The 23344-nt window shown below is 41.4% G+C and overlaps 1 protein-coding gene across 3 annotated transcripts in view; it reads right to left on the bottom strand.

The window, feature by feature from the left end:
- Positions 1 to 23344, bottom strand: part of TGFBR3 (transforming growth factor beta receptor 3) — a 100422-nt gene that overhangs the window by 60951 nt on the left and 16127 nt on the right. For all 3 annotated transcript variants that reach the window (XM_017729922.1, XM_017729923.1, XM_008630279.2), the window contains exon 2: positions 6338 to 6522. In XM_017729922.1, the coding sequence (XP_017585411.1) occupies positions 6338 to 6522 (185 nt within the window). The remainder of the gene's footprint in view (positions 1 to 6337; positions 6523 to 23344) is intronic.

Raw genomic sequence — 23344 nt, 5'->3', positions numbered from 1 at the left:
CTCTTGCTCTCTACAACCCTGCAAGACCACATCAGTACCTGCAGGCACTTGCATCAGAGGAAAACAAGAGTCCAGTTTACAGCTTCCAAAGTGATGCTTTAAGCAGCAGACAGCAAACACAAAAACTGTGAGCAGTCAGAAAACTCATCCTGGCGTTTTTCCTTCTGAACCCGTCAGCGTTCTGTGGTAGGCCTTGGCATGGCCTCAGACACCGCTCCACACAGCTCTCTGAACTGAGAACAGGGCTCACTTTCTGCACACAGCAAACAGTCCCATTGCTAAAAACGGAAAATACCAAGGGTTTGCACAGCACTTTCCAAGTCATGAGATGTCACTGCTGCCTCTTTAAGGGCAGACACGCATCAAGCCACGCTCCCGCAGGACAGCCAGCTCTGTACAAACATGCTTCTCTGGCCAACACAGGACTTCCTCTGGCAGTTCTGGTGGGCAGAACTTGAAATGACTGCCAAGTCCAATGACCAGCAAATCCTGAGCTGGCTAAAAACAACACGCAAAGACTGCGGTCCAGACAAACAAGATGAAAAAGGCACATTAAAAAAGGTGTTATTTTATGCAAGCACAGAAGCCTCAAAAGTGATAACGAAGAGAAGAGGGGGAAGAGCATTGTGATGGTTTTCAAAAAACAAGCAAACTCCACTTCTTAAAAATATGGCAATGCCATGTTCATCAATCAAGGCAATTAAGACATGAATGTCATTTTAGTGTATCAGCGGCATGGGAGTTGCGGCTTTCAGCAGACGTGGAGTTATCTGAGACAGACACTGAATGATTATGATTTCTGTGGAGCATGCTGCCACTATCTTTAAGGCTTTATAAGGTCTATCATGAGCTTAATTTCTGATTCAGTCCAGTACTCCAGCTGGGCTCTTGGGCATGGCTGTGTGTAAAGGGAGTAACAGCAGCCTGTGAAACCACCCTGGTGAGCCAGTGGAGCTACCACAAGCTGTGGGCAAGCTTTTGAAATTACCCACGATCAGAGATGCATGTGATGAGGAACTCCTGCTTTCCAAGCAACAAATACAGGGTATTCCTGGAGTACATTTGCCGTAGTGTCACCCACAACTTGACTCTGAGACCTAACTGCCACAGAGCACTGGTGGAAGCAGTAATTCATCTGGACTTCCCATTCTCGATCTTCTTATGTTGTGGATCTTCTTCCCTCACAACACACCATGCAAGAAGACCACAATAAAAAGCAGTAGTCAACCTCGAATTTGACAAAGAGGCTTGCAGGTGGCCAAACTCATTTTCCACTGTCATTCTGTATGCCCACTATGGCTGATTATGTTGCCTCTGCATAACTTCATGAACCACATATCATCAAGGAACAAGAAGTAACGGGTGAAGTGATTAATAACCTGGATGGGCTCAGCATAACAGGAGAGCTAGCCAGCTGAAGAGACTGAAGGTTCAAAACCCCTGTACATACTCGCACTGAAACCTGCATGTCTGCTGCACTAGCTAGAGATCCACTGCTGCTGCCAAGCCAAGGTGGTCAGAAAGTGAAGAGGCAAGGAAAGGAAAATACCCTTGCAATGCTGAGATTTGGTCTGTACCTTGGCAGAGGCACAGTGCTTTGTTTTATCTCTCAAAGCTGCTTCTTCTAAACCAGCAACTATTTTTCTTCAAAGCAAAGGCCTTTGACCTACCAGAAGTACTAAATATACCCATGTGCAGCGGTGTATACCTATTCAAACAAATGAATAGGTAACAAAATCCTCACTAACTCCAGCTGTCAAATAACAAACCTTGAATTCCCTTCTTGCCTGCTGTCGGCACACGACCTCCAGGCCCCCTCTGACCATGGCTCTGGTGCTGCAGGTCAGCATGTTTAAAATACGCCCAGAAAGTGGCCCCTTTATCTGAGCTGAATCTCAAGGCTGTTCCTGGATCTCTGGATGCCTGAGCATGAAACAAAACATTTTTCCCTGACATAGCCTTGGGTAAGGCTGTTGTAGTATTACACTTCTGAAAACAGTTAAAATGAACACACTGGGAAATACAGTAAACGTGTAGCATAATAGGCAAAATGAACTAGGTTTTCACCACCTTCATCACCCAGATCTTCATAGTCTTAAAAACCCAAAATCCTGTGACACAGAAAAACTATCCTGAATTCAGGATCAGCCCATTATAATTAGCCTATTCCAGGAGCTAACAGCCATTTTAATATCAGGTTTACTCTCAAAGGAAATTTTTTGAAGTTATTATAAATTTTTACCAAGTAGCACTGATTAAACAGTGGGGAAAAAGGTCTTTTGGATTATTACAGCCTCAGTGGCGTTACTCAAAATTATAAAAATATAGACAAGTCCTTAGTTTTCCTGCCTTCATTTCATATAACACATGTTAAACATCTGTATCAGGCGTAACATCTTCAAGTTTTTGAGGATGAGGATGTCAACGACAACAATAGTGAATCCATTGCCAGGAACTCTGATTCCATGTATTCATATGTATTCAATCCTAAGTATTCACATGAGATTAATTTTATATGCCCCTCCTCTCTCCCCTTAACTATTTCAATTGTGACTGCATGCTTGAAGCAGCTCAGGGACATTCAACCAAGAGGCATAATAAAAGAATCCTCTGTTAATTTAGGACTTGATAATATACCTAAAGGGGGGCTTCCATCTTAAAATAATTTTTATGCTCTTCTATACACACTTTTCTGGTGCAAATCTCTAGAGTTTTGCAAACTCTTCCTCGGAACAAACAGCTCCATGAGGAAGCAACTATCTCCTTTCTAAAAACTGAAAAACTGAAGCAGTGAAGATACCCAAAGCCAAAGAGAAAGTTATTGTAAGAGTTCAGTAGTTCCTGGCATTCAGCTGAGACCCAGATCAGTACAGAAACGCACACACGCACTCACTTCCCCAGGAATATTTGATCAAATAAAACAAACAAAAAAGGCTTGCATTTTTCATGCCAAGTTCAATATAAACACTTGAGGCTATTACATGCACCCGTATTCTATTTCCTATGATAAAGCATGGCCAAATATGAATGGTGATAAAAGACATTTCTAAGAAATACTTGAAAAAGATTGGAACTTCAGGGGTTTTTGCTTGAAGAAAGAAGACATTCCCCGTCTCAACATACAAGATTTCACCCCAGTGGGATTAATGAAGTAAAATACAAACAAATTCCTTGAAGATCATAGATGCGATTGCAGCATTTCATGATATGACCCAATATTTACCAGATTTCTGCCTTAACACAAAAGTGGTAAACTACTGATTCAGTTTCACAAAGACTGTTCAAAATACATAAGCCTATACATTTTCAGTCTGTCTTTTGTCTACTTTTTTTCCAGTTTACAGGGAAGGAAAAGCACCCAAATCTTACTAACCCTTACTGAAATGCCTGCATGTGTTACAGGAGGAACATACACCCCTGCCAAGCCCTCCCCCCACATCAGCCACCCCTCCTGTGTTTAAATTTGCAAACGCTTGTTGTCTGTATATTCTACACAAGTGTCAGAGTGAGTTAAATTAATGCATACACATATGTTGCATATTTATGAGAACTATGATAACTGCACAAGTATGTTTAATGCATGAACCCTTCAAGGAATTTGCTAGGGGAAGTTTACACTCCTCCCAGCAAGTAAGGAATGTGTAATTTAGCAGCATTCTAGCATAGTGCAGGTTAAAAACAAAACAACCCGACCTCCTCCCCCAAAGCAAGCCTCCCCTTAAAGATTTTCCAATCTTGCATTCCATATTATCAGAACTTCAGCCAACCTCTGAACAAATACATCATTTATTTTAAACATGCTTTCGATGTCGCTAAATCTAAGTAATGTGCTGTCAAACAAAGCCACTTGTTTTATTCTGGAGTCTACTGGAAATACTGTATGACAAACAGATCTCTACCTTTGGTATCAGCATTTGTAGGCAACAGGAAATACCTCAGCTGGTAAATCAAGCTCACGTAACTTAAGGTGATGGGTACATTCTACTTTTAGACAAAGGGCCACTTGGAGTTGGTTTCTACAATAATGGAAAAGATAACATTTGCTCTACTTTGTTCTCTGAGTCTGATCCTATAAGTAAAATTGGATCTTTCCAAGTTGTTGACACTCTTTTGCTCAACACTGTTGCCAGCAAACATTGCTCCAGCTTCCTGTGCATTTTTAGAGCAGCCGTCTCCAAGGGCTGTGACTGGAAATTGCTCAGGAAATGGGAGAAGGAGGCTCAAGGCTCCAAATGCTGAAATCTATTCAGTGCCCTACACTTCAGTATACCCCCAAAGTACACAGACAAGACAGCTTAGGGCACACTGCTTTCTTAACATAAGCACATCAGATGAGGCACAAGCAGCCTCTTTCTGCTAGACAGCAAGTACTTTTACTCAAACCCAAGTATTTAATTCTATGATTCTGTCAAGCTGATCAGGCAGTAGGGGCACAGCCTGCATCCTCGTGCACGCGTGCCTCGCTCCCGTTGTGCATGCACACAACTGCACCAAGTGCCGAGTTACGCAAGCAGTGCCAGCGGCGCCGGCAGCGGGCCAGAGGGAAATTTGGGCTTATGCAAATGTTCACTTCAGTCATTCTGGTCTCTTGGGAGGTACAAGCTCCAGCTGCAGCCTGCTTCATCCCATCCATGGGCACCCTTTAGTAACCAAGGCATGACAAGTTCCCCTGGTACTACGTCCCCACAGTGAGGGCACTCTTCTGCCCGCTTTCAATAAAACTTGTGATTACCTTGTGAGATCTACTCATACCCAATTCGCCTGTGACTTAGCAACGGATTTAAAGTTTGCTGAGTGATTAGAGAAGCACTGACAAATCCATAGCAGAATCACATACAGCTATTTAGTTCTCATCAGAAACCATGCTAAAAAACCCCAAAGCAAACAAACCTCCAAACACACCCCCTCCCCGCCCCCAAGCAAACAACCCACAAACCCCACAAAAGAACAAAAAGCCCTACAATTTGGGCTTCATGTGCAGAGAACTGATTGTACCTACACTTTTTTCAGTCATTCACAGTGCCCTTATCAGGCTGATAACCCAGCGCCTGACATACTAAGAAAGGCTTAAAAAACACCAGAACAAAACAAAATCCCAAAACAAACCCCCATACCCCCCACCAAATATAAAAATATCTGTTCCTCGTTCACAGTCCCACCAAAAAAAGTGTAATTCTTCTATTCATCTTGTGACAGTAGAAGACCTGACAATTTTGATTAATGGAAGCCAGTAAGATATCTACTGAAAAAACTGTAAATAATTTTACTTATCATATACTAGATATTTAAGACTGTATATATACTGAAAATGAACACAACAGCTGAAGTTTCATGGATGCATACAATACACATTGAGCTGAAGCCATCACAAATCCAACAAGGCTGATACTGAAGTCAGTGGAAAGACTGATTCTGGCCAAGAGAATCTGCCTTTATTTTAATCACTATAAAAGACTTCACTTGGAAGTTCTTTCAGCACAGATTTAGATCCTCTGCTGCAGTACATGGTTCACTGCAACAATCCTCTTTTTCTAAGCTTCTCCCTGTTGGATCATCATCTTTGTTCTCTCATCACAAATTCTCTAATTGTGTACACACATGTTGCTCTCACAGGACACAGTACTAAGGATTTGTGTGTAATACTGTAAGAACATGAACTAAAAAGCTCAGCTGTCAGGGCATGCAACGTTTTCTTTGCACTTTGGCACTCTGTTTTGATGTGTTTTGAGAGTAAACAACACTATGGCACAATTTGACATCAAAAATTTTATTCTGCTGTGGCTTTCAGAACAGCTAAAGTTCTTGCCAGTCCCTCCGAGTGCAGCACACATAAATAAGTAATTGGACTACCATAGTCAGCACTGCTTGCTTTTCTGTTCAGCAGTCCCCCCTCAGTGAAACATTAGGGCTGTACTACACTGGTAAAAGAATCTGAACTTCAGTGTTTGTTTATAGTGGTCATGGCAGGGATCCAAAGGTATTCATGTTAATTTACAACACATTTAGGTAAACGATCTGCTTTTGAAGACAGCCAATTCTGCAAAGGCCTGTTGGAGATCTAAATCTGTTTCTTATTTCCTTTGCCCGGCCCCCACCTTTTTTAAGTATACTTGGGGGTTGTGAAAGATAATGAAGTGGGTGGCTAGGTATGGAAGCAGTTTAATCATATGACATGCAAAGCATAGGTGGACAGTCTCCATGCAAATTGCACATGGTTTTTTGTGGTACTTTGGTGACAATTCAGAAATATCTTTATGCAGCAAATTAACGTATAATAACCCCATTTGCAGATATACTTATCACTAGGGATCTGGACAGAAAGTAATTTCCCCTTTACCTCTCTTTCATGATGGCCAAGACCCTCCTTGGGGTTTCTGAGATTGAGGACATGCACCTCTTGTGGCAGGCTCGTCGTGCCCCGGCTTGCACAGCCAGATAAGACTGTAAAGCTTTCCAATAAGGCATGGACTGGGTGTGAATTGTTAACAGGCAGTAAGACACATTCCCTCTGAGGCACAGGACCTGCAGAGAAAGACACAGATACACATCATTTGGAGGAAAAAAAAGCAATACATCATTTATACTTGTCAAATAATGATCATCCTTTTGTTCAGAAAATCCACGGGAACAAAAGCAGAAGCCTCGTGTTCATTCTCCACAAAATTAAGACATTTATTCCCATTGCCCTTCTAAGTTCTCTTGAATATGCTAACTCATTGGTTTGTTTCTCTCTGAAAGTCTAACTTTTCAAGTATGAATTCCAAAATTGAAGGTAGTCTTTTCTTTACCAGGGAGGAAAACAAAAAAATATAAAAAAAAGTAAAAAAGGCAAAACAAAAGAACAAAAACCAAAGAACCAAACAAAAACACCCCAAAAAACCCCTCAAAAAAACAGACAACCAAAAAACCCACCACCACAGTGGTAGCAGGGGAATTGGTTTGTCTTAGATGCGAATTATTTATGTCAAACACTGTTATCTGCAAACACTGAAAATGCAATCATGTATAAATAACAACAAAAAGTTAACATCTACTATAAAGGTAATTACATCAGGAAGGATTTGGGCGAGTTGGATTTGTTGCTTTTGAAGCAGTGCTGATTTATAGTGAACATCATTCAAATACATTGTACAAAACAGCAGGCATCTGTCACATGATAAAATGAAATGTTTGTTTACTGAGTCTATTTTGTGTCTGACAGCAATTATCTACACTGATAACAGTTATCTAGTCCAAAACAGAGTGTACGCCCTTTCAAATAATCACCACAGCATGATGCAGTGCCATACTCTTATATAGTACGTGAGACCGTGTGATGTGATAGAGCAAGATAGCACAAAAGCTGAAGCATACGGGGCAGTTTACATTTAAACTATATCTCAGGAAACTAAATCAAGAAAAATATTTAGGAAAAGCAGCCCTGCTTTTCCAAAACAGCTAAAGCCCACCCCTGACAGTAACAGATACATGTATGTTTTTGATTCAGAAGGTCATAGGAGAACGTAATTGATTTAACCCCTAATTTGCACCAAAGTCACTCAGGTAAGAATTAGACTCACATGAATCAGTCAGTTCAGAGGCTGCCAGGCATAAAAGAGAAATACAAGCTAGAAGAATAGTTTCTTTCCAGATCGTGCATGTCTGCAATTGTAGTAAAATGCTTCCTTTGAAAGAAGTTCAAAATAAAGAAAATCTTCAACTGATTAAATGGCAGAGCTCTATCTGGTTTTGTCAAGTCTAAAGCCAGCTATTGTAGCACTAGAGCTCATTTGACACTGGTGTACACGTATGTTTAATTATATTAGCACTGACCTAGACTTTGCTGGTTAAAACCATGGTTCTTTCAAAATACAGTTTGCAGTTGGCCATTTATTTACAAGTCCAAGTCTGGCTTAAACCAGACTATCTGGAAAAAGAAAAGCCCTTGAGCACAGGGAGATTTCTGCAGTGCCTTGGGCCACAAAAGGGCCGTTCCTGAAACCCACCAGTGCATAGTGCATATCCTATGAGCTCCCACAGAGCAGGGATATTTGTAAAGGCAATGCTCAAGGCATAAATTACGCATGCCTGTGCTTGGGGTACAGAGCATAAACAAACTTTCTTCTCTATAAACGAGAAGCTTGGCAGTAGCACTGACCACCAGCTTGGAGGACTTGAGGTTTTCTGGGGTTTATTTGACTCCTTTTAAAGAACACACATACAAAATGGGACCAGTCCAAGAAATGATACTCACTTTAAGAAAAAAAACCATCCATTAAAAAGTTGCCCTTTGTTCCGGTTGAAGAAATATTTAGAATTTGTAACAATAACAACAATCAGTAGAGAGGCCACATTTTCCTGATGTACAAGAGCAGATCAGAGAACCTACTAACCAATTAGCCCGGCCACTGATGTGTAAGTCCTACAGCACACCATGTTATACAACCTGCACAAAAAACTTTTCTAAACTCCACAAACATTTCTCAGGCTAGGAAGGAAAGAAGCACTTGTTCATTGAATCGTTTCTTGTAGGCCAGAATGGAGTTGATGGTTAAGATGTTTCAGTCATAACACACACTCACTCACAAAGAACAAGATGCAAGACTGAACAAAACCAGAAATGAAGTTGCTGACAAAAACATGCACTTTACTTAGCAAAGGTTCAGGAGAAAGACCTAATACCTCCCTTGTGATTTCCTTGTGAACACCTATTCCCATGCAGTACATCTACCAATCCTCCCCTCCAGCCTCCATCTGGTATTTACTCTCAACAAATTTACCACATTAGAGTAGAAGACATGTGGATTTTCCCCTCACATCCTACAAGGGGAAGATGATTGTGACTGTTTTGTTCAGGCTGTAACTGCCTCCTTTGCTGGCACCTCACATGCACATTAAGAAATCCCTCTTTTCTGCTCAACATGCAAGATGCAAACAGTCCCAGAGGGAGCAGAGGTTCAGATCCTGGCTAACTGTGCACAGCTGAGCTTATCTGCACAGCGACGGGCAGAATGAGGCATGCCTGCTCTGCCTGCACTCCACCCTGGCTGGACAGGGGCCAGATCTCTGGCAGAAATCCTGTCACCCTGCTGGCAGCGAGCCCACGTGCTGCACCAGTCCTGAGCACGGCTTACTGGTGTAGGTCCACTCTTCCAGCAGTGCAGCTGCACAGCGCCTGCCCGCACGCCCTGCCAGCCTGGGGCATGCTCCTCTGTCAACTCTGTTTGGAGGGAAGGGGTACACAGAGCTGCTCTGAGCTGCTCAGTCTAAGAAACCAATGCTTTGGGGGAACTACTGCATTTGATAGAACTGCTTTCAGACCAGCCTTGTAAAGGGGTACAGCCCTGGAAATCTGAACTGACGACCAGAGTATCAGAGGATGCTCCACTGCAATGAGCCCACACGTGCTGTGAGACTGCCCATGTACAAGGCATGCTGGGGGGTAAATAACCGAGAGGTTACTCCAGCTGTCTCATTTTTGCCAAGGTTCACATAGGTGCCTGTGTAGCTATGTCCTGGGCCCATATTGCCTTTCCCAGCAACTCAAGACTCCCATGATCACCATTCCTCTTACACATGCTGGCAATATCAAACCTCAATCCTCGTGCGTTGATATTGGCTTATCTGCCCAACCACTGATCTGGGTGTAGTGCCATGCCCAGCATACACTGGCACACCTGGACGTAGTGCCAAGTGAAAGGAAAACTTATTCCTAGGTCACAAAGTCCACTGAATGCTCAGCCTGTACATGGCACAAGGCAGCTCCTTCTGCCACCTTGTTTGCATTTATGCTGTACTTTAGTCTATTCTTACACCATGTGCACCGCTGCAATGATGGAGTTATTTCCTCAACATTCATTAACTGCATTTCTTTCTAGCCCTTCCTACTGCACCTGCAGATCTGCCCCAGTCAAAGAAAGGTGGATGCTGCTACAAGGTACTGTTACTCCAGTGGGAGCTGCGAGAGCTCTCCTCTATCCAAATTAGCAGCTTTTGGCTCCCTCACAGATCCTTTCTCTTTATCTTCCTGCCTGCCTGCCACTTTTCTCTGACTAGAAAGCCAGTTACTTTCTCTATGTAGTTTAAACCCTAAAAAAGGCATATTTACCACTCTGAAAAAAAACCAAACACAAAGTCCACCCTAGGACGCTACTAATCTGATTGTTTATCACCTTATTGTTATCTGATTGTCTATCACACCACCTACTCATATTTGAAAGCCAACATGAAACCACAGCTTCATCCTACCTGAGCTTTACTGTCATGCTGCTCTGCCCCCCACAAACCCCAGGATCAGGCTTTGCCAGTTTCCCACTCCAGCCTCACACCCTGTTTCTGCCAACCTCACCAGCATCAGCAATACCAACATCTTGCCAAAATCCATTCTTTTCAACATCCAATTAACACATCAAGATTGCCTTATCAGCTCTAAACATGTACAGATATTCTCCTGTGTCTCCATCCCCCTCAAACTTAAAGGGTCAAAGATATCTTCAGTTTATCCATCCTAGTGATGTCACAAGCTTTTAATGCCTTCTCTGCTGAGAATCTAAGTGCACACACACAGCCATCCTTGGGCTTTTGTTTAACTTTGGAGCATGTAACCACTTAATCTTGTTAGGAAATCCTGGCTCCTACCACAATCAAATTTTAGTTGCTTAATGCCTTTAGAGGATGGAAAGCAGGTTAGGCAGTTATATAAGAAACAATTAATAGGTATATATTTTACGATGGCAAATGTTTTGAGAATTCAGAATTCGAGAGAATTGTTGAGTATTGAATTATTTTTCACTTCCAATTAATGTTTTAAAGGAAATCAGTGCAGACCCAACCTTGTTTGATACTGTGTAGTTGTGTCCATCTGGAACATATTCAATACAACTTCAACATTCTTGTTTCCTATATCATCCATGCTACTAATGAGTAACATGTGCTCTGCTGTAAGAAGGTAGCAGAAATGGGAGTAAGACACTAAGGGGGATAACACAACAGCCCAAGACTAACTCATAACTGTGATTGATTTTATTCAAATAGTAAAGGGTAATGTACTTTCTGTTGTATTTCCATGGTGATTTCTGCAGTGTTGTCAGCTGAAAAGCACGAGCAACTCCCGCAAATTGCATGAATCTGTGCTGGGGGTTCCACAGCACATTAGCATGGTTCCCATATGCCATAGCAGAGGGTACAACCCACACCAATAGGATTGAACGCTCCTCAGAAGAAGGACAGATTTATTCTAATTGTTTTTTGAATGAGAGAATGACACTAATCTCGTCATTATATGTAAAAACAAAAAAATCAGAATCCAGACTATTGAGGAACACAAGGGATCTCTATGCTGTCAGGTACAAAGTAATATAAATTACTGCGGATCCTGCTAGAATTCCTCACTTTATGCTGAAAGGCACATTAAGATGTGGAGGAGGCTAACTAAAGCAGAGATTTCAGTATGCCCAAATGACAGACTTCCACAAAAGTTCTTTCAGAGAAGGTTAATTTAAGGGCATTTTCTTATATCTCTTAGTGACAATGATGGCTGAAACAAACATGCTTTTGAGCAACAACAGGGAGGGAAAGCCATTTTCTCTTGAACTAAAAAGCTTCTCAGAGCACTTGAGCAAGACTCAGCAATAACTTCTTCCCATGACCTTCACCACTCATTTCTAAAGATACAAGTGCATGGGCGAAGGGCCACTGTTCTACATGGAGCAATTGTTACCACCTACACAACCTTCTTCTCATAAAGAGTTTCTCACTGAGGGAAGCATTTTTACCAAAAAATATACTCAACAGTTGAGGCAAATAAGAATTTACAGAGAGAAGTGATACCTATCCCTCCCAGAGAAAATAAGTCACTACTACTTATTCAATATGAGTGGCTCTCTAACAGTAAAAACTAAATTCCTTCCTGCATACCCCTTCACAAATGACCACCTGGAAAGCCAAATTCCTAATAATTTGAATGTAGGGAATAATGGACAACCTCCACTATTAATATGAAGAGCAGCTTTTAGTACAGATGACTATGAAAAAAACAGCTTCACACTCCTAAGCAAGCACTCAAGCAAGACATCTCTGCTCAGGACCAGTTAATCCTGGCAAGCAGCCTTGAGAGATGAAAAAGACAAGATCAGGTGGTAGGAAATATTACACGGCTTTGTGTTGAGAGGCAGCGGCATAGAGGAAACCACAGTGTTTCTGCTCATGAAAAGAAGAAGCACCTCCATGATGATCAGCAACCACAAGTGGATGGGCTCTCCAAGACTACTCCTGGATTACACGATTTTCCTCTCTGAGTAAGTGTGACTGGGATAAGAAAGATGCAGGGCAGAGAATATCAGACCTTCTTACTGGCCAGGAGGAAGACTAAAGCAGATTACTGTTTTTTACATTTGTATAAATCTACACATTTCCCTTCAGATCCTTAATTTTCAGGGAGTTCTTTTACTGTCACATCTAGAGCATGTTTTTCATGGTGGAGCTACTTTTGACTGAATTAGCATTGGGGCAAGGGTGAGAGGTTTAAAATTGCAGGGAGAAGATTCATGAACATGGACTAGTTTTGCCTATTTTGAAAAAACAAACCAATCCAACCAACCAAAACACCCAAGATACCAGACTCCACAGATACCTATTTGAATTGAACGAGCTATAAAACTTTACTGAGAAGAGAAAAAAATATACCCTCAAGAAATATCCAGTACAGGTGGCAAGATTTGTTGTAGAAGGAGTTAAAACATACAAGCTGTACTAAATAAAAACATGTGCTATTGCAAAAACTCAGCAGAGGCTTCCTATTCCAGCGCTCTGAGCTCACTAACCTCCAGGAGCTCCATGACACCATCCCTGCACCCTTCCCCTTTCTTCAAGGAAGAAAAAAATTCTCTGGAACTACGCATTAACCTACATTCTTCACCTTTACACTGACATCTGGTGTTACTGCTATATGCAATTAGACCCTTGCTCCATGGGCTGTCTATCCCCAAATACTATCCCCCAATTAATTCCCATTCCACTATTATCAACTCTGCCCAGACTTATTCCATGTATGGACCAAACTATTCAGACATTTCAACACAGTAGATTACACTTAATCTGCCATGTCTTTTGATCCTCTGTTTTCTGCAGTTTTTCTAGACATTTCTCTTACACATAGTAAAGTCTATCTAATATCATCTGCCTGCCCACTGGGAATCATTCAGATGGCATGCCCCATTGCCTTTCTAGGTTGCTGTTATGCTTGGTACAACTCCTGATGCTGGCTTCTCCTTCTAAGTAAAATAATTTTTTATGCCTCTCTGGTGGATGTGTTGCAAAACATCCACTCCCATGGCTCCCAGCCACTGGTAAAAGCACAAGGTTTATCGCTGTTTAGTAGAGATGATCTAATTTCAAGCGTTACCTGCACGGACCTCACAGTTTTTTCCATGTAGGAAAAAATTTAAATTACATTTTTAAAGGAGAAATTCCTTCTTCCACTTTTTGAAAAATAAGCGTCTATTGATCTTTTGTCCTTATCAGGACATTAAACTGATGCAAGTTTAATTGGAAAGCTTAACTATCAAACAAAATTCAACTGCTGTAGCAAGGTACTGCTACTCAGAAATTATTAATTAAACCTAAGCTATCCATTTCATGAAAAATTGCAAATTATAAAGTCATATTTATTCATTACACAGCAAAATTCTATTTCAATACCTAAGCAAGCAAGGCAAAACTAGGCAATGTCAATCAGTAAGTATCTTGTTTAACAAAAGAAACCCCAGGTGTCTTGTTTATACACATATTAAGCTAATTAAACAGAAAAGGCAATGAATGAAAAACCTGTTTGGTTTAACATCCGCTGAGCACAGTCTTAAGGCATTACTACCCATGAGGCATAATCTTAGAAAACAAACATCTGCACCTGGAAAACAAAGAAGTCTTTCAAAAGCAGATGTACTCTACCACAGAGCTACATTTTATGTAACCTCTGCTGTACTTCTTTCTGACCAGAAGTACTGTCAGAGCCCTACCTTCTCTTGAGGTTTGCAGCAAAACACTGCACACAGGAACTCTTCTCTAGTATTTTTCCATGCCTGAATGTGCAAACTCATCCACACATGCTCTTACTCTCTCTTCCCATTCCTTCTCCCAAGCAAGTATTTGGAAAACATTTCCACTAATATAAGAGCATCTTTTTAATCCCTATAAACAGAACATGTTTGCATGTTGCAAACATGAGAGCATGAATGCATTGACTTTCATTTAAACACATCCAGAAAGCACAATTTCTGTTTTCCATGCCAAAGAACTGAAAACAAAGTGGTCCACCAATGTTTCAAAGAGGGTTGTTGACGTTTTCCCTTTGTTATTCTCAAGTACTAGAAAAAAACCCAAAGTTTCAAGCACTTAGTCTAAAAATCAAATGCAGGTGATTCTCTTGCATTAATCCTATGTCCCATGAAGCACTCCTTCTTTTTTAAACAGTGGTCAGTGTTAGTCAGACTGAGGGCTTCCCTGCCCCCAGGCATGACTGTATTTCAGAAACGGCTGACTTGCATCATGAACTTTGATCAAGATTGTAAAAGATACAAAATTATTTCAGATAACAAGCAGTACCTAAAACGCAAAGAAACATTGTGCCTTAACAGCCTTAATGGAAGAAGCAAATGTAGCACTCAATTTTCATTACTCTTAATGGATGAAGTTGTCTTCAGCACAGTGATTGTACAATGAGGAAGAAATGAATAAACACAAACTATTTCTAAAATTCCTTGTTCATTATTCCCAACAACAATTAAACATCATGTTGTAAAAGTCTATTTTCCCTAGAGATAGCCCATAAATTGTCTCAGATTCACCCCTCTTTACCATAGAAAGATAGGAAGTTGAATGGAAACAATGAATGGAAGTGCGCTTTTTATCAGAAAACTACAGGAAGCATTCTGCTTGGTTTACACGAGAGCTCTGTATTGGGGCCAAAAGGAAAAAAAAAAAACCTGTATAAAAATTTAATGCCTACTTAGAGCAAAAATAACTCAAACAGGTTTCAAAACCGTTGTATTTTAAATAAATCAGTATTGAAACTCATCAAACCATCCTACCCACACTACTGCTTTTACTGTATTCCTGAAATTGGGTAAATTAAAGATGGCAGAGAAGGAAATTCCAGGTTTCAAAAAATCAGTTTCAGGAGGCAAAGACAGAGAACCGTACTTACTTTCACAATCAGCCATACAAGAATTCATCAAAGAGCATGCACAAAAACACACATGTAAACTTCACTAATCTATGCTTATCCAAGGAAACAAGCCTTCTGAGTCTCTCTAAGCAAAATGTTACCTATTTGAATTGGAAATATATTCTTCACTTCTTTGTATACTCATGGGCATTCTTGAAAGTGCTAATACAAGTTCTAATGATTTTCAAACCAACACAGGAAGTGTTGGAATTCCATGTCAGGCAGTATCAATAGTATAGATAAAGGTACCAAAATACACAGTAATAGTAAGATTATAGAAAGCATACTTTCTGTATGGGGGCAGCAGTAAGATTTTTGGCATAGGTGGATTTTGTTGTTTGTTTGGGTTTTTTTCACCCTTTCTGAATCATATTTATTAAAAATATCCCATGGCAGTTTTTCAGAATTGCAAGTAGCTGTCACATGCTTAATCCCTACTGACTCTCATTTGGAACTACATATGCAGCCATCTTTTGCCCAAAAATACACTGTGTTATATTGGTTGTCCAAGGGGCACTACCACACAGTGAAAAGAGTTTATATCTTATCTGGTGACTAATGAGGACAACCTCAATGAGATCAGGACAGATTTAGAGGTGCCTCATGTTTACTGCTTCAGGGGGCATCCCAATCAGAGTTGATAGCTACTCTTGCAATTTAGAAAATTTTCCAATTGCTTTTACTGAATCTATTAGACACTTTACAAACATTCCTAAACAATTACAGTATTACACAATTCTACAAACCACTAACAGATTTTCCTTTAATTCATAACATTAGCATTATTTTTGATAGGTTATCCAAGCTTCAAAGTGAAAGCGTAGCCGAAGTTTTCCTTTTATTTAATTTCTTTTACCTGGCCCAAGCTGCTTCCTTTTCTTCACATACATAGACACACTGAACTTATAGGAGCTCTGTTTGCACCTTTTTTTTTTTTAATCACCTCTATGAACTCCTTTCCTTCTCCATAGTTGGTTTTCTTTCTTACCCAACCCCTATTATTCCATTCAAACATTCCTACCTAGTCCCCTAAGCTTCATCAGCACTCAGCATTCCATACACCTGCATACACATTTCTCTTCTTTCAATAAGATGTCTTGCTTTTATCTGTCAATTCAATTATCAGCAAGTTGTATTTTGGTCTTCAGAAAGGGAACAATGAATTCTGGATGCTGGTACATATGGATGCATGCACATCTGGAGAGTTAGAGAGAGGGGATTTCCTTTCAAAAATATCTTTTTGACAGCCACAGAAATGCAGAGTACCAGATGGTACAGCTGTCAACTCAACAGCAACTTCCTGCAATCATCATCTGCTTTAACTTTGTCACTGGGCCCAGGGCTGCATGCGAGCCTTGCCATTTGTGAGTAGCCCATCAGAAGAACAGGCTAGCAGTCACTGCCTCTAATCCTTGGGCAGTACTGAAGCTTGTGGATTCTGCTTCCAACACCAGGCACTCAGTGAAAAGCAGCTGGAGAGCACTTTTTGGTTTGGGGTTTGGTATTCCCTCCCCTTAGTTCTGCCTGTCAGAAACTGACATATAGGTGCTTCACTCAAGCATGAAACTTTACAAGCCTTCCCCCCGCCCCCCCTTCCTAGTCTCAGCTTGCATGTCAGAAACATCACTCCATACTAAAAAAGGGAACATCTGCTCAGTGCTGTGTGTCAGGGAGATCTGATAAACACCGCTGCTGGACGCAGAGTTAGAATGAGAGCAGCGGCATTGAACCACGGGATCTGCACGCCGCCAGCCACACCAGGACATGCTGGGGCTGCCTTTCCCAGCTCCTCAGCTGCAAAAGGTTTGAAAATCCTCATCAGTGGACAGGACCCTTCTTAAAATAAAGAAATGTAGCTTTGTTACTCAGGCTTTCAGCTGCAGCAGTTGGCAACTGCTTGCCTCAGTCCTATCAAATGCAGGGGGGATCTCAGAAGCAGCAAAAGCCAAAGGGAAGGAGAAAAACTGGGGGAAAGATGGCTCCATAACTGAAAGCATACCAGCTTTTTCCTAATTAAAAATAACAAGATTACAAGTTCAATTGAAGGCTGAATTCCTGTAACTGACCCTTTAAGGATGAGTTCACTATCACTAAATGTCTCACTGAACAAACCTTGAAAACTGATCCTTATCAAGTGCTTAAGCAAGACAAAGCTTCCCTCTGCAAAACACTAAAAAGCTTCAGTCTTGTCTTGAAAAATACAAAAAGAGATACTTAAAAAATAAACTAAAAGAAGCCAAAAACTACCGTACTGTACCCCAGCCCCCACTCAGTTACCAATTGCTTCTCGCCCTTTGCTGTAGAATCAGCAAGGAAATCAACCCTGGAATATGCCCTGCTACAGGTTTTCTCTTCAGACTTCTGAATATTTATCTGGTTTGGTTTTAACTAAGAAAGACTCTGTGCTCAAAATTTTTCAAGGTTCTGTGCCTAAAGAAGACAAGGAAACAGCAGGTTGGCCCCAGTGCTGAAGAATGCCCCAAGCCAAGGCAGTTGTGGGCACTGTGACTTAATGCCTGCATATGATTTGAAGGTTCTCAGAAGCACCAGCCCAGCTGCCGGACAGTTCCCCAGTCCCCAGTGGCTGTTTGGCAGGTGACAAATGCTGTGCCTGGCACCCGGGGCACAGCTCTCAGCTTCACGTACACAGGGTGCCACATCATCCAGAGGGAGATGGACCCCAGTGAACAAGTCTGTGGGATGGCAGGTTTGACAGACCTATACCTACACAGCCATTTCTACAGGTAATGAAAAAACAATAAAACCTAACCCTGCAGGTTTATGAGACGGGATGAATCACCCAACATCTAACCACAGCCAATCTAGGACTCATTCTCTCCACCTCTCTCCTCCTTCCCACCAACACTTTCCAGCTACCTTATGCCTATTTTGATGCTGACCAAACCTGCCTTCCCCAGGAGCTGATTGAACTCACTAACATGACAGGAAAGTAACCCAGCAATAAAGAGACTAAGCAGGTTTCTGTTGGCCTTTGGTGCATTGGAGAGCAGGAAGGAAGGTTTGGGGAGTACCTATGCTGACTGTCACCAAGGGCACTGGAATAAACTGCACCCCTGTCCCTACTATGGGCAGCAGGGAGCCTTCAGACTTGCTTATGCTTGCTTGTGAAACCTCACTGACAATGTGAAAAGACCTTCCTAGAAGGAGATACTGTTGATTTTAGAAAATATGCTGAAATGCAGTTTCCTTCTAGTCCATGATAAGCACAACAGCGAGACAAACTACCATTTTTTATTTTCAAAAGCTCCTCATGCACTTTCACTTTGAATAATTATTTCCATGGTGGAGAACACAAATAGTCACAGTTTAACAAGTGCTCTGATTACCAAAAAGGCTTAATGAAATACCTCACTAAGTTCTATGTATGTCCATGTGTGTTTGTAAATATATGTACACACACGTTCTCCATAGCTATTTCATCTAGATGTTGGCAAAACATTCAGTGGAAGTGAGATCAACCACACGTTAGTAATATAAAGGTATTTGTTTCGCTTTTGAAAAGCATGCAAGAGACTGTTGTTTTTTGACATAAAAACTTTTCCTGAAGGAATTTCATTTCATTTCCTCAGCACTACTATACTCACCATTTACAATGACAGACATTGCAGTCATGACACATGGTCTCTTTAAAATTGCTTTCCTAATCAGTGTTCCTGTAAGCCCACTCTTAACACATCATATGAAATGTAAGACTGGAGCTACCGCCTTTATAAGTGGTAACTACATTGCACTTCTGCACTCCCCTTCCTGTGGTAAACTCCTGGAAACTGCATTTACAGCTGCACTGTGAAGAATCACCTTAGATGTAGCAGTATTAGACCTGATGTGGGAGAAGTCTGAACTGGTTTAATAATTTATTAAATGCATACACTGTCACTTCAATTCATTTACATATTTAGGACCTCATGGCACAGTCCTTCAGATACCGTAAAGTTATTTATTATTGTTGAATTTACATAAAGCTTTTTATTCAGACAGAATAATTTTTCAAGGAGACTGAAGGAGCCATACAATTCTTTTACCAGCTTAGCTCTCAGTCCAAGTTAGACTTACCTCTAGCTTTCGGGGTGGGGTAAAAGGGTGAGGGTAGAAATGCTATTTTTTTTTTTTTAACCTAAAAATGAGGATCAAGAAGTTTTATTTACTGTTCTGATTAAACAGATCCTGGGTAAATCCTGTCTGGTTTACACATTTTCATCATCTCAGGTTACTGCTATAGAATCTTTTTATGGGACAAGATGTATGTATAGAGGATGCTACAGATTTGAAAACTGCTGCAGACAACTTCTCTGTGCATTCACCTTGCAAGATCACTGTTCTATCTGAAGACCTAAAATAATTTGCCACACCACACACAGCCTCACCTACATAGCTAATGAAACAGGGTGATTTGCTAAATTATCACAGTATGTCCAGGGAGAAATTTACAAATATGTAGGTCAATATTAAAACCCAAACCACTAAAAACCTGCAAATTATGATCTGAAATGTCCAATCCTTTCCTTCAAAAGCAGCAGTATGGTCATTCTAACACAGCAATGTAGCACCTGCATCTATGCAGTGCATGGACATTTGTCCTGGACTTCCAAACACGTGTAAACTATCCAATATCAGTACCAGCAGCTTTAACCAAGCTCATAGATCCCAGAAAGTCCTGAACAAACAACCAAACTCCTGTTATTCTGTCCAGAAGATTCCAGGCAGAAAGAGAAGACATGGTGCAAAAGAGCAGACTAAGTCAAGAGGCCTTCTACACTTACAGAGATTGAATATTAAATACAGATGAAAGCCCAAGTGTTCAAAAGTAGATAAAAATGGGATCTGCAGGTATTGTTCCTGCATATATTTCAATGTCAGCATCTATTCCACCTAACTGACTGTTGGGGTCATGCCAAAATGACCACCTGGGCAGGTACCTGTCTTAAAGACACCAGCCTCTCCAGTACAGACACGTAATCAATCACATCCGTCTTATACAGAGCTGGGAATCATCAGCCCAGAATCTGAGTGACCAAGAAAATAATCCAAATCCCTTGCCATGATTGGGTTTTATTGTGCATGATGACTTGATACACAGGTTGTTGCCTCAAAGAAGGAGAAAGCTTTCTACAGGAGAAAAAGCACCTCTGATTCAGACCAACTCTGAAACCATCTAATCATGAACAGATATATCTATGGTTTTTAACCATTGAAAGGCTTAATAAATAAATAAAAATAAACATCTTCTCATCAGTACTGTCCAGAGGTTTGTTTGCTGGGCACAATATCTGTCCACATCAAGTGCACATTTTTTCTCATCTTCTGCTGCTACTTCTATAAAACTGTAAATGTTCAGACAAGTAAAATAGTAAATAAATAAAGAGACAAGTAAATAAAGAGATCTTCTCTGCAAGTCAACTGCTTTTGGCTTATAGCTAGGAAAAGCAGAAATCATCTTTGTTTTTTCCTCCCCATACTGGAAGAAATTGAACTTTGCCCTCTCAATAAGACTGACTCAACAGGATGAGTGGAATACAAGCACAGAGATCAAGTGGCCTCAGAAATCTCTATTTTGAACATCTACACAAAAAGGCTGACAAGAAGCAGCAAAAACAATACTTTTTAACAAGCTCAGTGCTTACACCACACTCTTAACAGAATCTGTTTTCAAAGTGTGATGTTACATATTAAACTCAGCTGTTACTCTAATATTTACATGTGAAAAACAACCAACCCACCTTCCACTAGACCACAGGCCATTCCACCACAGCTCAGTGTTGCCATCATCACAGTGAAGTTATCTCAAAGTAAGATTACTTAAACCAGAAATTCCAGGTGCATAAACCTAGACAAACATTTTTTCAGAGTATTTTCAAGAAGTTGAGGATCTGAGACTTTTGAAATGCTTGGCGCCAGTTTCCTAAACGCGTAACAATCATTTAAAGTGCAGCTTAGCACTTGAGATAGATGGTTTGCACAAACATGGCTCCACTGCTGTATTTCTCCCTTTTATAACCTGTTAACATTATTACCACTAATTTATAGGGCAAAAGAAATTTAGCAGCTGAAAATGCGAGCTTGTCCTTAGGCAAATAATTTGGTGTTTTTTAAATGAGACTTCAAATTAACCCTGTTTACCTAACACAGCAGGTTCTCCTTGAACATTTTACATGAAAAACACGACTTAAAGTTTATTCACCTCTTCCTTTAAAAAAAAACCAAAAAAGACATATTGCAAAACACACTTAATGGAGGAGAAACTGATGGTGGGACTACGTAATCATACACCTGGCCAGAGTGCCACAGTATAGCATATGCCCCATGCCCTGCCTGATCTTCCATTCCTCTGAACTCAGCAGTTCAAGCCCTGAAACATAGTAAAAGCCATACATGGGAAATAACAGACACGAACCTAAATGGAATTAAAATCTCAGAATTTTTTAAGGAAAATTGGGACTGGAAAGATTATTTTGGATCAATTGCCAGGAAAATGGACACATGTTCCCTCCCCTTGGAACCACAGAATGATAGAATGGTTTATGTTGGAAGGGACCTTAAAGATCATCTATCTCCGATGGCCCTGCCATAGGCAGAGACATCTCCCACAACCCCAGGTCGCTCAAAGCCCCATCCAACCAGGCTTCAACACTGCCAGAGATAGGGCATCCACAACTTCCCTGGGCAACCTGTTCCAGTATCTCACACCACCCTCACAGAAAAGAATTTCTTCCATATATCTAACCTAAACTGCTCCTCTTTCAGTTTGAACCCACTACTCCTTGTTCTGTCACTACACTTCCTGAATGAAGAGTCCCTCTCTGGATCTCTTGTAGGCCCCCTTCAGATACTCTCAGGCCTTCATGCAACCTTCTCTTCTCCAGGCTGTACAGCCCAAACTTCCTCACCTTTGCTTCATAAGGAAGGTGTTCTAGTCCCCTTAACAACTACGTGGCCTCCTCTGGACTTGCTGATGTCTCCAGCCTGTCGGTGTCCCTCTGGACGGCATCCCTTCCCTCCAGCGTGTCAGCCACACCGCACAGCTCGGTACCATCAGTGAACTGGCTGAGGGTGCTCTCTTCCAGGCACTGCATCCTACCAGTCCTTTCCACACAGGCTGGGAGACTTCCCCAGCTGAAGCCAGCCAAAGGCATTTACAGGTGGGGAGGAGGTCCTTTTGCCTCCTCCTTCCTGCCCTCCCCCATGTATCTGTGATAACCGTGAACTGTACAACACAGACTGGATAACAGAAATCACACTATTTCCTTCCTTTCCTTCACAGCCTTTGCCTTCTACTCTTTCTTTTCACAGCTACCATTTCTTTTCTCAGTCAAACCCCATCTTACTTCCTTCAGTCTCTACAAGAAAAGTGACCACAAACTTACTGGTTCAGACCACTATCATGAATATGCATCAGGGTGTACAAGAACACTTTTACTAGTCTTTGTTTCATATCTTTTTTTCATTATAACCTCTTTGGGGCTGCATCACGTGGGCCTTCACAATCCGTTCTGCTTGACTCACAAAGCAGCCAAGCTTGGCTGTTCCTTGTTGCAGTGGGGATACTGCAACACGCATATACCAAACCAGGAGTCCCGTGGAAAGGAAATATATACGGACAGACAGATTCTTGCTAGATGTTTCAGAGATGTTTATTTCTCCAGCCGCATGGCCGGAGCTCTGCCCAGGAACTGTTCCAGTCACGGGACCAAGGGTCCTTCTGCCCGCGCAGGGAACACAAACCAACCAATGGGAACGAGGCTGAGCAGGGGCAGGGAAGCCCCGTGTCTGTGCCCTCAGGGCCCCTCTCCCTGGGCTACATGGCAGGGGAGGGACCCCAACACCTCACCCATTTTATTTTAATAAAAGGAGAGTGAAAACAACTGGATAAACATAACAAGAACAGTTTTAAGACAAAAGTTTAACTTCTTCCCTTCCCCTTTTCATCCCCCACTCGGCATTGGAAAGGGATTTTTGGGGAAACAATTGGCAAAGGCATGGTTTTGTGAGGGAAACCATGGATGAAAAAATGGATTGGGAATACACTGGGGGTAATAGGACATAGGGTAAAAGGGAAAGGTGGGATTAGGAAAGGGAGACTGTAGGGAGGGCTTACAATGGAGATATTGTCTAACATGACTACGA

This window comes from Corvus brachyrhynchos, unplaced genomic scaffold, assembly GCF_000691975.1.
Source record: "Corvus brachyrhynchos isolate BGI_N302 unplaced genomic scaffold, ASM69197v1 scaffold101, whole genome shotgun sequence".
In the NCBI taxonomy this organism is placed as follows: domain Eukaryota; kingdom Metazoa; phylum Chordata; class Aves; order Passeriformes; family Corvidae; genus Corvus; species Corvus brachyrhynchos.
This window is presented reverse-complemented; position numbering and strand designations above follow the sequence as displayed.